This window comes from Stegostoma tigrinum, chromosome 40, assembly GCF_030684315.1.
Source record: "Stegostoma tigrinum isolate sSteTig4 chromosome 40, sSteTig4.hap1, whole genome shotgun sequence".
In the NCBI taxonomy this organism is placed as follows: Eukaryota; Metazoa; Chordata; class Chondrichthyes; order Orectolobiformes; family Stegostomatidae; genus Stegostoma; species Stegostoma tigrinum.
Genome location: NC_081393.1, coordinates 17,158,511 through 17,175,516, shown reverse-complemented (window position 1 = coordinate 17,175,516; position 17,006 = coordinate 17,158,511). Strand labels below are relative to the sequence as shown.

Below are 17,006 nucleotides of genomic sequence, written 5' to 3'. Positions count from 1 at the left end.
GCAGGCCTTATTATTACAGGCATGGGAAGTAAGAACTCCTGGTATTTCGCGTGCATTCTTGGTGCAACAGAATCAAAGGCAGAAAGCATATGGATGGACAAGGTGCAAAATCAGTGGCAAACTGAATTCCAACCCTCTGGGCGCTGCAGGATGTGGGACACGGTCCCTGATTTTCTATGCTTGTCCAAAGTGAAGGAGAATGTGGAATCATCCCCTATCCTTCCAAAGCGCCCATGCAAAGTGCAGAATGGTAGGGCCTTGGGAAGCACCGAGCATCAGAGGGACGTTTGTGTGCACCTACATCAGTTCCCTAACGTACAAGTGAAAAAAAGCTGTTCTGAAGACACACAGTATACTTACTTCTATTGACCGAGGCGTACAGTTTAAGAGCAGGGAGGTTTGCTGGGAACTGGATACAAAGCATTGATTAGGCCACACAGCAAGAGTACTGTGTGCAAGATCTGGAATCCCCATTATAGGAGGGATGTGACAGCAATGGGAGAGGGGGCAGAGGGAGATTTACCAGCATGTTGCCTTGTGGGGGGCTGGAGAGTTTCAGTTCTTGAAGAGAGATTAGGACAGACTGAGGTGTTGTTTTCCTTAGAGCAGGAGATTGAGAGGTGGGGGAACATGATTGAGATGGATAAAACGGTGAGGGGTATCAATAGGGTAGACAGGAAGGAACGTTACCCCTTGGGGGTGGGATCAATGACTGGCGAGGTGTGGGCAATATAGATTTAAGGCAAGGGCCAGGAGGCTTAGAGGGGGACATGAGGAAAAATGTTCACACCCAGAGGCTGGTGGGGAATCTGGAACACTGCCTGTAAGGGTGGGAGAGGCAGGAACCCTCTTCCCATTGAAGGGGGATTTAGATGGGCACTCGCCAATGCCAAGGCTGTGGGCCAAGTGCCAGGATAAAGGGGGTTGGATTAGCGAGGTGGTTTGTTCCTGACTGGTGCAGACTCAATGGGCTGAAGGGCCTCGTTCTGTGCTGTAGGTATCACTGACTTGAAACTGAACTGGACCAGCCATATACACGAGCAGATCAGAGGGATGGAAGGATTTTAACTCTTGAAAGAAGAGTTTGAGCATGTGGAAGCGCCGGCATAAAGAGATAATGCATACGGAACGGTTTTACACACATCATACCATGAGCGTGAAGGCTGCCACACGTACTGCAGATTGGGAGGAGAAATCAGTTCATCAGACAGAACTGTTTCATCAAGAAATTCCACTGGTATCTCAGAAAATAGGCCATTTTGACAATGTGAAGTCTAACCTCATGCCCGCAAACAGAGCCAGCTATTTCTAAAGGACCTCCCCTTCATGAAATTGACAAATATGGTGTCATACTACTGCACAAATTGGCAGATAAGACTGGCATGCGCTTGGAAACCTGTGACCAGCATTCAGCAGCAGCTGCTTTCAATTCACAGGCAATATCTGGCCCAGCGGTCTCAGAAAAGCTCAATGCAGGCCCAAAGTGCAAAGACACAGCTCATTCCTCAGGCTGCAACGACACACGGTGGGAATGGGCACAAGGCCCAGGCCGTGCGCAACGCCACTGTTAGGTCAGCAGCAGCTGTCCTTGCAAACACTGGCTTCTGCTGCAACGCCATCTCACTTCTGTGCCCAAAGTGACTGCATTCAGGTTTTGATTTGGAAACCTAAAACAAAGAGGGTGGGAGGGAGGGGGAAAGCCAAAATAAAAATCTGACAGCTTTTATCCTTGTCACCTTGATATATAAGTATCTTGGAACAATGAACTATTGTTGGAGGTCAGTCATTGTTACGTAGACAAATGAGTATGAAGATTGCACAAAACAAGGAAGTGGAATGCTGTCCAGCTGGTTTCTGCGCGGCAGGGTGCGTGCGGGGCAGTGGTAATGGCGAGAATGCTGGCTATCTCAAAACAGCGCCACGTGAAAGACAAAGTCCACCTCGGGGGGGGGGGGGGGGGGGGGGGGTGGAGGGACTCAGTTTAAACCACTGGGAAGAAACCATCAAAGGGTCCTTTCCTCCTGTTGTTTGAACCTTGGTTGAAGGCTGGTTCAAGCAAAACTAATGCCAACTGTGCAAGTAACACTTGAGATGTGGGTGTAAATTTAGTCACTGCATTGCTCATTGACCTCCCACGTGAGCATTTATTCAAAAACAAGTTCAATTCTAAATGGCAATTTTTAAACCTGCAACTCGCTTCCACAAAAGACAGCTCAATTGCTAATTGCTAAAATCCGAGAGAGAAGTTTCTGTCAAGCAATAGGTAAAAGGGATATGGGCCGCAGGTCAGCCATAAGTGATGGAACACTCTGGAAGGGCTGAATGGCTGACTCTTGTTCCTATCTTCTCTCAAGTATTTAGTGTGGAGATAGGGTTTGAGGGAAGTTCCAGCTAAATAAGGAACGAGATAGGTAGGTGAATAGACAAGGCATCTTCCCCAGTGTAGGGGAGTCCAAAGCTAGATGGCATGGGTTTAAGGGGAGTAGGGAAAAATTTAAAAGGGACCAGAGTGGTAACTTTTTCACGCAGAAAGTGGTGTGTGAATGGAGCGAGCTGCCAGAGGAAGTGGGTACAGGTGGGTACAATATTTTAAAGGCTTTTGGACAGGTACACGGATAGGAAAGGTTTACCAATATGGACCAAACATAGGCAAATGGGAACAGTTCAGTTTAAGAAACCTGGTCGGCACAGATGAGTTGAGCCAAAGGGCCTGTTTCCATGCTGCATACCTCTATGACTCTATGACAGTCATGAGAGGGGGACTCTGCTGGGAGGTTGAAACTAGTGTAGCTGAGGAGAGAAATCAGAGTACAGTGTAAATCATTACTGTTTGTAGAAAGACAGGTCCCATCTGGCCAGACAAACCGATGCCAGAATACTCGAGGACTGACACAGTTTTAAAAATGGAGATGTTTTCAAAACAGCAAATGTTGTCAGGCAGTCATGCTTTACATGGAGAACAAATGCACAAGACTCCCTCTGTTATCTATTCACAGCAAACCCAGCTCAAATGGCAGCTGTTTAGTTCGACACACTGATAACGTGGTGGATGACAATGGGTTTCCCATTTGTGATATGAAGGTACAGGTGGAGCACGATAAATACAGAAGCATTGAGATGCAGACATGAGTGACTACTGGGCATTACTGCTGTCCTATGTTTAAATCAGAGGAGGAGGAATGGGCACTTACTTTCCCATGTTAAAAGTTATTCAGGAGAAAAGGGCTTAATTGTAGCAAGGTTTATGTACTGTAGAGCCTATCCACGTGGAGTTAAAGGCAAGCTATTCTCAGGAAGGATGACTGGACCCAAAACATTCACTCTGCTTTCTCTCCAAAGATGCTGCCAGACTCGCTAAGTTCCTCCAGCAATTTCTGCTTCTCTTTCAGATTTCCAGCCCCCCGCAGTTGGGGAAATTGATGTTAAGCTATCATACCGTTGTATCTTTAATGCAGGCAGCTGAATTGTAGAAAATAAACAGAGCAGAACATTTGCTTGGCTGTGATAATGGAAGGGCTCCAATTATTGTGGAATGATATCATTGGTCAAGTTCAGAAGAGGACAGGAATTCCTGAGTTACTCACAGCAAAATCTTTATTAATAAGTCAATCAAGCACTGGATCTATGGGAAGGAAGCACAGCAGAGTCCATTTCAAAAGGGTAAGCCTTTTGGGAATAGCGACCATAATATTAAGTTCAGAGCAGAGACAGAATAGGGTGAAGCAAGAAACAAAATATTGAACAGGAGGGGGGTGATATATACGGAGTTGAAAAGGGATCTGCTGGGGAACCGAAACATGTCAGTTGCAATGGTGAATGAATAGAGAAAGCCTTCAAAGAGGTGCTGATTTGGATCTCGGCTAGACACATACTAGAGAGACACACACAGAGGTAGAGGGGTAGGAGAGAGAGCGCGCGCGAGAGAGCGCGCTGCAATTAATGGGACTTCTAGTTTCACTTCAATAATAAATTACAAGAACTTTTACAATAAATCAGAAGGATATTAAGCAGAAAGGATTCAGAAAAGATTTGCTAGGATCGGAGGGCTTGAGTTATAAGGGGGGCTGGGACTTTTTCTACTGGAGCACAGGACATTGAGGGTGACCTTTTCGGGGTTTATAAAATCCTGAGGGATATAGATAAGGTGAATGGCAGGTATTTTTTTTCTATAGGGCGGGATATTTCAAAACAAGGGGACATATTTTAAAAGGTGAGTGGAAAAAGATTAAAAAACATGAAGAGCAATTTTTTTTGTTACACAAAGTGGTTCGCGCATGGAATGAACTTCCTGAGGAAGTGGTGGATGTGGCTAGTTAGCTACACTTAAAAGACATTTGGATAAGTACATGAGTAGGAGAAGTTTGGATGAATATCGGCAGGAGGGAGGAGTTCAGTTTGGGATTATGCACAGGTTAGACTGAAGGGTCTGTTTCTGTGATGTGTGGCTCTGTGACTACATCTAAACGGGTCATAAGCGACTGCGACAGGTAGAATGGAGTAGTGGGGTGAAGAAAAAATCAAGAAGGCAAAAAGACCACATAAAAATAGATTAAGGCTCAACATAAACAGGAATTAAACTGCGTTACAAACGGGGAGAGAATTACTAGAGTGGTAGCAAGGATTGAAGGCTTCAGCTGAGTGGACAGACAACAGAAACTGAAGCTGCTCTTCTTACAGTACCAACCAGCTGCATTTACTTAGCCCCTCCGAGGAAGTAAAGGTTACCAAGGCACCTGGCAGGGAGTGCTTCAGCAAAAGGGAAAGACAACCCAAGCCAGGGGAACGTCAGGAGAGGTCAGGACCTCAGCCAGGTTTCAGGCTTTAGGAGCTGAGTGTTTGAGGAGTGCAAGAGGGAAAGTTGTCAAAATTTAGGGAGGGGAGTCCAGGAGTAAAGGCCTGAGCAGACAAAAATAATGGCGCAGCACATAAAAACCTTCCCTTTTTAAAATGGCTGCCAGTTACAATTGACCAACTGAAAGGAGGGTGGGAACAGATTTAAAGCTAACTTTTGGGGAAAACTGGATAAATCCGTGAAGATGGGGAAAGGGAGGGGGTATCCTGCAGGGACTGGAACGAAATACACCAGTCAAAGGGTTGCCACAGGCTCAATCAAAGCACGGAAGAACCTTATTTTAACTCATTCTCAGACAGGATATGGACATGACTGTACATTTGTATGTTATTTCTTTTGGTCTTCCAGCCAATATGCAGTCCCTTTCCTCTTGTCCCTGAGCTGCTTAAAATTAAGCATGAGGAACACAACATGAGAGAGGCAAATCACAATCGCTTGCAGAATGTCAGGAAGCTGTGCCTTATTCTCTAATACAACCGAGCAAACAAGTTGGCAGAGTTAGAAATGCCACTCCCATCAAGGCTCAGACAGACCTCCTCCAGAGTCAATACCCATTTGACTTGGTGTTCCAAGAGCTGAGCTCTCTGGGTCTCTTATGAACCAGTGGCAGCTGCCCTACCTCTGGACCAGGAGGCCTGGGTTCAAGTCCCACCTGCTCGCGGGGCATGCTGAAAACTCATTTGATTGAGTCATGAAGAAACAGCAAGAGCTCAGCTCTCCACAAGTGACAACTTGGTTTCGGGAATAGATTTACAACAAACTACTTGTAAATCTCAAAAATCTTTCGCTGCCTAATTCTAAGTGAACGAATGAAATGAGGGCTACTGTTTCAAAGGCAGTCTGCCGTTCAAGTTTCAGGCTGGAGTTATACATCACAGTTTGTACAAACCAGTCTCTACATTGCTTGGCCTTTACCATTCACTCAACGTGTCACTTTGCAGTGGGTCTATGTCTGACAAATAGATGGCAAGAAATCTCTCGTCCATGTTTGTATTCTTTAGGGCAGGAATCTCAGAGGGCCTGGATTATAGCAAGGAGAAACAGACAATTTGGGTTTTCTTTTAAAAAAGCTAAAATTCCCCAAAATGCATCAGGAGGGAGGTGTACTAAAGCCACCCATTTTCAAATGAACTGAACCACATTCAGCAGAAAAGCAGCAGACAAACAACTCTGGAACCAATTTTGAAAATAAAATTGACAAGGATTATCGAAACAAAAGCAAACAGGTAGGTCTGAAGTCTGACAACCCACCTGATACTTTTGTTCAGAATCAAACCGTTTTAGGTTCAAATCCTACACAGGCTGCTTTACCCCTGCAACTGCACGTCAGAACGGGAATCAAAGCCAAATGGGGAAACGTCCTTACACCACGCAACGCGTGACATTCACAGCAAGCAACATGAGCGAGTCAGCATAAAAAGAAACAAACACAAGACGCCAAGCTCCCAGCATTAATGGCCATTTGACAGATTAGTGAGCAGACACAGCACAACTGCAAATGAAGTTGCTCCCGGGATAACATGCACTGCAGCAAGAAAGCACTGTCCATTACCACAGCTTGGCAGACAGGGCAGAGTTTTGGAAGGTGCGAGATCCCTTCTGCCAAAGGGTACAAACAAGATGGCACTGGCCGACGCTGGTGGCGAGAGCCAATTTAGGGGTGGCAGTAGGATTGGGGCGGGGAGGGAGTGGTCTACAGAAACAAAACTACCACAGCTTCTCCTGTGGTCTCACGTCCCCTGGCGTCAACTACAACAGGCAGAGGTGGTGCCAGCCTCAAACCCCAATCTGCTGAGGAAGGAAGACAGAAAGAAAGCTTACTCGAGACTAACACCACTTCTTGAATCTTGATTCACGTCCCAGCTAAAGGATGCAGCACGGCCTTACATGTATCGTCCAGCTTGAATTGACCAAGAAAGAGGGCTACCTGGGTGCAAGGCTAACTCATACCAGAGGGAGGCAGTGAGAAAGAAAAATGCAAAAAAAAAGTGTCCTCAGTACAACAGAAACTAAAATTCCCCAGGACGGAGGTGTACTAAGGCCACACATTTTTGAAATGAATCGAACCACACATTCAGCAGAAAAGCGGTGGCCGACAATAAACTCTGGGACCAATTTAGAAAAAAAAAGGTTCATTGAAACAAATGCAAGCTGGTATGTCTGGAGTCTGACAGCCTATCCGTTAGACGTTTATAAAATCCTTTACTGCAGCAAGTGCAGACTCATTGACAGAAGAATCGGCATGGTATTTTGAATAGCCCATAGAAACAATTTAGCTTTTATTTGGTGGCGGTGGCAAGTCAAGAGGTTATGGGAGAAGTGCCGGAGAGGGTTAAAACAGTCTCACTCATGCACTGGTATCAAAGTGCAGCCCTGGTGTGGATCAGCATTGGCAAACAGGATAAAGGGTGCAAAGTGTTTGAAAGTGCATGCATGCTTTTAACAGTTTCACACTACAAGCCAAAACTCAGGTTGGGGGCGGGGTTTGCAAAGGGAAAAAAAAGGCACAAGAGGAGCTCCAAAACCAAAACTGAAAGAGGAGAGAGGGGACCACCCACTCTCGAGCCCTCACCAAGTCCGTTTGAGCTGGTGACTAGGTTAGCTGGAAGGGACGAATCCAAGTCCGCATCCAGGATTCCTAGAGGGTCGAGCTGCGCAACGTGATGTCCCCGTATCTGAAAACAGGAAAAGGAAAACAGAGGAGGGGACAGTGGAACAAAGGGAGTAGAAAAGAAGAGGTTCTTTTTTACATTTCTTTTACGTCAACGCAAACCAAAGTCCCGAAACGCATCTCACCAAGGCTGGAGGGCCCGACTGGAAAAGCATTACCCGACTCGTCAAACGCGACTATGCTAATGCCGAGCGGATCAAGCTTTGAGATGTGGTGACCCCTGACCTGCAGGATGGGAAACAAGAACAAGGCTTTAGCTGCGCACATCACAGAGCCTCAAATCGATGCAGAACACCCACATTCCAACACGCCCCGGACAGGCCTGCCAGTCACAAATGACAGCAGCTCGGAGGAAGGTGGCCTGGCTGGGGAGCGCATGTGCGCGCCCATGGGAGCCGGCCTCCAATCTCGGCTGGAGGTTCACAGTTCCGCGGGCACCGTCACAGATACTTGACAGGTCCATCTGAGGGTGCACGCCATCTGCCAGGGCTGGACAAACTGAGCGTGGAAGGAGATTAATCGAGACTTACCAAACTGAGCAGACACCATCAACACACGCCATAGAACGATCCCTCCTGTTCGGAGGCAGAGACCGGGAAAGGTCAGGGCGCCAGCGAGGAGGTGATAACCGTGAACGCAAGGCAGCCGATTTCGCCCAATCTCCAGCAAGAGGGCTTTAATATGCCTACTGCAGTTATGCCAACCACCAACATGGTGAGGATTGGGACACATACACAAGATGGCCTTGATCACCTCTGTCAGATTCACCTCGTGGCTGCCACCAGGTCATTTCCCTGCCATTCTTTCCCAGAACGTCAGAACGTGTGGACACTGGCAAGGCAGACATTTGGTGCTCACGCCTGAGCACCCACTCACAAGTCAATCATGATGTTGAGAGTCTCGAGTCAAGTGTAGGCCAGACCGGGTAAGGAGGGCAGATTCACTTCCCTCAATGGGCCTTTTTTTTTTATTTTACAAAATATTTTCAGAGTTTAATTACTGCCAGTCAGGCCGACATCTCAAACTGGCTAACCAGATAGGGCTTTTACAGAGATCGAAGACCATTGTCACAGAAACCCGTACTGAGGCTGGCTTTCAATTCCAGATTTATCAAATTTAATTCCACCAGCTACTCAGCGGGAGTGGGAAAAGGGGTCTTGTTTATTACTCAATGACACTTGTCAGAATGAGTTAGTTTGCTGTTAGTCACAATGAGAAAATTGCCGCACATTGACTCAATTTGGATGATAATGGAATAGTGTAGGTTAGATGGGCTCCAGATTGGTTTCACAGGTCGGCGCAACATCAAGGGCCGAAGGGCCTGTACTGCACTGTAACGTTCTATGTTCTCCATGGCTGCCATGCTTGGTAGGCCCCAAGACGCACATACACACCAGCTTCACCTTAGGAGCTACGCAGGCCGCCGTGTATGAGCCTTTGAACTGATGAGCATGGACTCGCCTGTAGGCTGACAAAGTGACAGCAGGCCCGACGACAAGCAAGGGGAACTGCTTATGAAACCAGGACCTTCCCTCTGACTGCCCACCTTTCTGACGGTTACCTGGTAAGCTCTGATGAGCGACTGTACTGCCAGGTGATCCTCCACCAACTTGTCCACATTGGGCTGAGCCACCACCACGGACTGGGCACTGGACAGAGACGCCATGCTGGCACCCAACGGCGGAGGACTTTGGTAAGCTGTGCCTGGTGGCGCTCCCGCGTTGGCATTTCGGAAGAATACATCCCAAGACTGTGGAGGGAGGGTGGGGGAGAACAGAAAAATGGAGATATCGCAACTTCAGAATGCCAGAGCAGGAGATTCAACCTTTAGACACAGTGATGCAAAATCTGTTTGAGGTCAGGGTAATCACATCGCACGCCAATCTTAGTAACTGACTCCAACTTGACAATTATATATAGCGTCTCCAAACCACCAAGAACCTATCCAATCTGTTTCAAATGTTTTTGGAATCAAACACCTAATCCCAAGCAGATGTGATTGAATCACTTAAAATGAGAAGAGATTTGAGCAATGTGCATTAATATAACAGAGTATTCCATGCTGGGCACACCCTAGAGTCAGCCTATACCAGTATGAACCAGAAGCAGGAGCAGGTCATTCCGTATGGCCCTCCGCCACTTTCCTGCATAACCTTAACTCTGTTTGACCCCAGTTAGTCAAGGATCTATCCAAAGTTAAAACTACTCTCACCTCTAACTTAGGAGGTATATAGTACAGACATCGACCCTTCGGTCCAACTTTGCTATGCCGACGATTTATTCTAAACTAAATTAATCTACTCCAATTTGTCAGCATTTAGCTCATATCCCTCTAAACCCGTCCTATTCGTGTACCCAACCAGATGCCGTTTAAAAGTAATTTGTACCAGCTTGCAGCACCTCCTCTGGCAGCTCATTCCACACATGCACCACCGTTTGCGTGACAAGTTGCCCCTCAGGTCCGTTCTAAATCTTTCCCTTCTCACCTCTAGTTTTGGACCCCACTATCCTTGGGAAAAAGACCATGCCATTCACTCGATCCATACCCCTCATGATTTCTATCAGCCTCCCATGTTCTAGGGAAAATAACCCCAGCTTATTCAGTCTCTCCCTACAGGTCAAACCCTTCAACCTGGCAACATCCTTGTAAATCTTTTCTGAACCCTTTCAAGTTTCACAACATCCTTCCTATAGCAGGGTGACCAGAATTGAAAGCAGTATTCCAAAAATGGCATCAATGCCTTGTATAGCTGCAACATGACCCTCCCAACTCCTAAACTCAATGCACTGACCAATAAAGGCAAGCACACTAAACATCTACTTCACCGCCCTGTCTACCTGTGACTTCACTTCCAAAGAACTATGAACCTGCTCCAAAGTCTCTGTTTGGCAACACTCCACAGGATCTTACCATTAAGCGTAAAGTCCTGCCTCTGCTTTCAAGGTGTGCCCCCCAGTTTTAGTCTCTCTCAGAACATTCTCTCAGCATCTATTCTACCAAGTCTCCTCAGGATCTCGTACACTTCAAGCAGACTGTCTTGCATTCTTCTAAACGCCAATGAATACAGGCCCATCCTGCCCAACCTTCTCACAAAACCCTAAGGATCTCTAGAAGTCAGTTGACAGAACTTCTCAGCTGCTTCTAACACACTTTGAGCCTTTCTTTAATAAGGAACCCGAAATGATCCAATAGTAATCCAGATATTGTCTCAGTACTGATGAAAAAGGTCCTTTTTATTCAAGAGTTGGTTTGATTAGTTGGCCTGGTTGCAAAGCAGAGTGACATCAGCAGCCCAGGCTCATTTCCCGCACTGGCTGACAGAAGGATTCTCCTTCTTGACCTCTCCTCTCGCCCGAGTTGTGGCAGCCCCTCTGGTTAAACTAACCACCAGTCGACTCGCTCTTCAATGACAGAGCTTTTGGACTGTGGCAACTTTACATTCCCCTCTCAATAAATGTCACCATTCCTTCAGCCTTCTTCATCACTTGCTGCAGCTGCACATTACCTTCTTGGGACTCAAGGCCAAGGATACCAAGATCCCTCTGCGCCACAGCTGGTCTCAACGCCAGTGTCAACAGAAGGAGAGAGGCAACTGATCCATCAGGGCTACCTCACACTAAGCCCAGTGGCTCCTGTTTTTTGGTAGCGGGCCAGAGTACGGTTGACTGGTCAACCATCAGGACGCCCAGTCGGGTGAGGGGGGAAAGACAGCCCTTTGCCCTGTCCTTGACTCAGCCTGGCTGTAGGTAACATCAGCTGCAGGGTCACATTCACAGAGTGGAGCAGCAATCCATGCTGACAGCTACAAAACTAGTAAGATTCAGATGGCACTGCTTGTGACACTCTCACCTTAGTTTATTGTTGCAAAGTGCTGACAAACACAAGTACTCCAAGTGCATTTTAATCAAAAGGGTGCCTTACAGTATCAAACAATTCAAAACAGACTCCCCAGAGGCTAAGCCCAGGACTAGATTAAAAATTGTCTTAACATATTCAGTGACCTAGCCACCTCCCTTCCCCTCCCCCCATCACTGCTTCCTAGGGGAGAGAATTCCAGCAGCTTGGAACCCTCTGAAGGACGGATTTCTCATCTCTGGTTACATTTCAGAAGGTTGCGTCACTCCCTCTAATCTGAACTCAGTAAATATGGGTCTAAACTGTCCTCATAAGACAAACACGTTCAACCCAAAAACCAGCTTATTGCATTTTCCCTCCTTTCCAACACCAAACATACCTATCTATAAATAAGGAGAGCACAATTTCACTCCAGCTGCAGTTTCACTCATGCTAAATGCATTCATCACAAGGCTTCCCCCTCCTTTCATACGCCATTTCCCAAAGGCCAACATTCCTTTAGCCTTCCTAGTCACTAACCATGTGTGATTCACAGCCCAGGTTACCCAGGATTCTTCTGAACCACAGCCTTCTGCTTTTCTATTAGAGTCGTATAGCACAAACAGCTCGTCCATGCCAACCAGATATCCGAAACTAATCTTGTCTCGTGTGCCTGCTTTGGCATATATCCCTCATATACCCAGGCAGATGCCTTTTTAATTGTACCAGCCTCCTCCACTTTCTCCAACAGATTATTCCGTATATGCATCACCTTTGTGTCAAAACGTTGTCCCTCAGGGCCCTTTTAAATCCTTCCCCTCTCATTTCAAATGTATGCTCAAAATTTGGGACTTCACTAACCTGGGGAAGATGACCTTGGCTATTCACCCTGTCTATGCCCCTCATGATTTATTAAACCTCAAAAAGGTCACTCCTTAGCATCCAATACCCCTGGGAAAAGAGCTCCAGCCTGTTCAGCCTCTCCCTATACAAGATCAAACACAAGTCTTCTCACGATTTTAGGCCGATTAAAGATGTCTTTCCACGTTACAGCTCATTAGAGATGAAAGGATGACTGGGGAGGAATCAGTTTCTCTCAGGGTCAGAAACCTGCGAAGCTTGCTTGCCCAAACAAAGGGCTATCAGTCAATAGCGTTTTACGGTGACAAGGGAGTCAAGCATCAGCAGCCTGCAGAAGTGGAATTAACACCAATGCAATCGCCACTCAATGGCAATAGCAGTTCAAGGGGCTAAATGGCCCGATCCTGCTCAAGATTCTTATGGCCTTGGGAGCGAACTGCCAGAATATAGGAGAATGCGTAAAGTATCAATCAAGCAGCTAAGGGAAGGGTCCATCTTGTGCAAATCATTCACTCTGAGGCCCGGCTGACAAACAAAGTTGATAAAACTGTTTATGGTGACAGAAGCTGGCTTCGCTTGACCGGTTTCTCCCTTTTGTGCCATGTTGGCAGTGATAATGTAGACGGTAGATTTTGCTGCTTAGTCCACTTTTGATTACATTAAGGAAGTATCCATGCCCGCATTCTGCGTGGTCACTTTGGAATGTGATTTCCTGCTCACCTAACAAAGGCAGATGGACACACAGATGTACAAGAGTGGAGCCCAGTGTTTTACTGAGCTAAGATTGTGATTGTAGATCTGGAAAAGATTTACTGGGGCAGTGCAGACAGAACCTTGCTCTGTACGAGTGCAGAGAAATCTTTCATATTGACCATGACAGAGATAGGCTAGCCATTTCCCTGCTGGGAAGCAATGTGACTGCACTGTCAAGAACAAACAGGGCACCATCAGCATTCTGCAATTCCTCATCATTCCACTACATCTGTACCCAGGCCTGGTCCACAGGAGAAGCTATTGATACTTTGGCATTATTACTGTAGCCGAGACACAGGCTTCAGGTGTGAAAGCAAACACAGTTTACAGCAAAATTAAAAAGGGGCCCAAGGGTCTATTTCAAGATGACCAGGTCAAACCAAGACCATTACCAGAGAATGATTCGCCCACAAAACAAGTTCAGGTCTTTACTCGTGCTTGTAATTTTCATTTGCTATTTTGAAAGGCGAGATCCTGGAGGATGAGAAAGGAAGAATCTTGGTGCCGTCACCTCACCACCACCAGAGAGACGGGTCAACAGGGGAGACAGTGGCCTGAAGATAACGTCACTGGAGGGGATAAGCTGACCCTCGGTGGGGCAATGAGTTCGAATCCCACCGTGGCTACTGGTGGGGATTAAATTCAAAGCTTAAAATTTGCAACTAAAAGCTAGTTTTGGCCACAGTGACCATGAAACTATCATTGACTGTTGGAAGAAAAGAAAACCTATCTAATTTACCAACAGAAATCTGCTGTCCTTACCCAGTATGGCCAATACATGACTCCAAACCTATAGCGGTGTTCTGGACTCTGGCCTAGCTAGGCTCAACAATTAAATTCATAGATTCATACAGCAGCCTATCAAGTCCGCACTGAAATATCCGCCACTAAAAATGCGCCAGTCCTAATTTCCTGCACTTGTCCTGTAACCTCAAAGATTATGGCTTTTGAGGTAATCATCCAGTGTTTCTTTTAAAAGGGTTGTAAGGTTTCTAGCCTCCACGACCTTCCCAGGCAGTGCAATCCAGGCTCCCACCACCCAGCTTTTCCCCAAATCCCCTCAATCTCCTGCTCCTTACCCTATGCCCTCAACTGAGGGGAGTAGCTGCTCTCTATTCACCCCGCGCACCCCTCACCTTCTCTTAAGAAAACAATTCAAGTCAATCCAGTCTCTCATTATAGCTCAATTTCTCCATCCCAGGCAACATCCTAGTGAACCTCCTCTGCACCCCATCTAGTGCAATCACATCGGACTTGTATTGATGTGAACAAAACAGCACACAGTCCTCCAGCTGTGGCCTGACCAACACTCAGTACAACACCAACATTACCTCCTTGCTCTTATTCTCTGTACCTTGACTGATGAAAGCAAGCGTCACTTAGGCTTTCTTTACTATCCTAATCATATCCTCTGCCGACTTCAGGGATCTGAATAATTACTCCAAAAACCCTCTGCTCCTCTAAGTACCCCAGTAACCTGCCCTTCATTAAATATTCCCTCATTGTGTTTCTTCTTCCAAAGTGCATCATCTCGCACTTATTAGGGATGGGCAATGGCCTTGCCAGTGAAGTTTCTGGAAGAAGGAAGCATTGGAGATAGCATTAAAAAACTGTTTGGCTCACTAACATAATGACCATTGTCAGCAACCAGCTGAGGGAAGGTAGGTCAAGGAGAGTCACCTTGAGATCTGCAGATTACCTCTGCACAATGCCCAACATTTCCGAGGAAGGGTCACCAGACCCGAAACGTTAACTGTTTTCTCCTTCACAAATACTACCAAACCTGCTGAGCTTTTCCAGCATCTTCTGTTTTTGTTCCTGATTTACAGCATCTGCAGGTCTTTTGGTTTTTTTTATTAAAAAAAGCCAAACTGACTGCAAATCACTGGCCTGCTCAGATGTCTGGCCAGCAGCAACAGGCAAATTCCTGTGAAAATTCTTCAAAGCTTGGAGGGATGTCAAACCACTTTGCGAGTGAGTACAATGTAGGTTCAAGTCACGCAGCCTATTTTTGAAAAAAATCACAACCTTATCTGCCCCCAACATGTGACAACGGTCCACTATTTGTTTCACTGTAATGGAGGCATATAGTCAATAATTTTCATTATTGCGATCCAATTGTCTCAAAACGACCACTAACAAAACATCGTTTACCCCTGAATTCCCATGCCACACACACACACAGTCCAGATCATCCTGGCAGCCATTTCACAACTTATCACGTCTCCAAAGAGGGCCCTCAGCTCAACAACCGGAGCAAAAGGTTCTGTCACATTTAATTTTCCCCATTTAGAGCCAGCTATGGAAAGCTATTCTGAAACCTAACATCCCCAAACTTAAACCACACCCTTGGATGACTGCACAACAGCTCCTTGCTCAATAACAGCTTGTGCTGGTAAAAGCACTGGTTCAACAGTGACAAATGATCCAAGTATTTCCCACTGCCAAGGCAAGAGGAAACAGTGACTCATAGTTTGGACAAGGCTTCAATGAGGAAGGAGCATTGCGAGATGGGCCGGTTAGAGGAATATGAAGCTCCAGGAAGGTTGTCGGGTTAAATATTTCCAAAAGACGTTTGGGAAGGCTAATTAACAAGGCAACACCCCACTGGATTTGGGGATATAAACGAGCATAGACAGAGAATTGGCTAACTAATAGTGTGTGTGTGTGGGGAGGGAGGGGGGAAGGGACATTTTCATGATGGCAAAGTGTATTCAAGTGCCACAGGAATCAATGCTGGGGCTATAATTAATTAATTGCAATATGTTTTGGTGACTTGCACGAGGGAATGTAATACAGATAAGATAGTAAAAAGAGATGGCAAAGCAAGTGGTGAAGATAACAGAGTCCGCAGGTTAGGGAGTGGACAAAAACTTTGCAGATGGAATATAAATTGTGACATTATGCACTTTGCGAAGAAAAGGAACTGATGACTTTTGAATGACTTAAATGAAGGCAACAGGAAGCAACAGAAGACAAGAATGTGAGTGTCTTGTGCATGAATCATGAAAAGTCAGTGTCCAAGTTCAGCCTGGATTAGGGAAGGTCAATGAAACATTGGCCTTTATTTCAGAGGGAATGAAGTATTAAAAATAGGGAGATTTTGTTAAAGCTGTACAAGGCGCTAGTCAGACCACAGGTGGAATACTGTGAACAGTTTTGGGGCTCTTACCCAATGAAAGAAAGACTGGAATTGGAAGCAGTCCAGAGAAAGTTTACGACGAGGACCCCAAGTATGGAGGGACTGTCTTCTGAGGAGACGTTGAGTAGATTGGATCTGTACTCACTGGAGGTTAGAAGAACAAGAGGCGACCTACTGAAACATACATATACACACATTCTTAGGAGGCGGTGGAAAAGTTGCTTAGCCTTGTGTAAGTGATATGGGTCAGAGATTATAATGCGACAGCAAAGCTTTGTCCAGTTGGGATAGAGATAAGGAGGAATTTTTTTTTCCTCTAAGGGTAGTGAATCTGTATAACGCTTGACCACATAGGGCTGTCAAGGCTGGTTAGCAAGTAATTCAAAACTGAGACTTGAAAATTTTTCATCAGAAAGGAAATCAAGGATTATAGGGAAAATGCAAGAAAGTGGAGTTAAGGTTGATCAGCTCAGCTCAGCTCAGATCTCATTGAATGGGGAGTAGAGTCAGTGGGGCAAACGGTGTACTTTTGCCCCTTCGTCTTATGGTCAAACTCACCAAGTACCTTCCAATCCCACAACCACTTTAATCTAGAAGGACAAGGGCAGCAGATACATGGGAATACCACCCCCGGCAAGTTCCCCTCTGAGCCACTCATCATCCTGACTTTCAGATTAAGAGAGTCATCAGGCATGGGAACAGATCTTTTGGTCCAACCAGTCCATGCCAACCATAATCCCAAACTAATACAGTCCCACCGATCTGCACTTGGCCCATATACCTCAAAACATTTTTTCTTCAAAAATTCACAGGTTTTTCAGATGTTGTAACTGTACCCACACGCACCACTTCCTGCTGAAGTTCATTCCACACACAAGCCACTCGGTGTTAA

The 17,006-nt window shown here is 46.1% G+C and overlaps 1 protein-coding gene across 7 annotated transcripts in view; it reads right to left on the bottom strand.

Moving 5' to 3' along the window:
• LOC125448161 (2-oxoglutarate dehydrogenase complex component E1) overlaps window positions 1–17,006 on the bottom strand; it is a 77,672-nt gene that overhangs the window by 40,777 nt on the left and 19,889 nt on the right. For 5 of the 7 annotated variants that reach the window (XM_048523239.2, XM_048523241.2, XM_048523243.2 and 2 more), the window contains exons 3-4: window positions 9,085–9,273; window positions 7,425–7,527 (exon numbers count right to left, since the gene is read on the bottom strand). In XM_048523239.2, coding sequence (XP_048379196.1) covers window positions 7,425–7,527; window positions 9,085–9,273 — 292 coding nt within the window. Of the gene's footprint in view, window positions 1–7,424; window positions 7,528–7,648; window positions 7,749–9,084; window positions 9,274–17,006 lie in introns of all 7 variants that reach the window. The other 2 variants (XM_048523242.2, XM_048523244.2) reach the window with 1 other exon arrangement.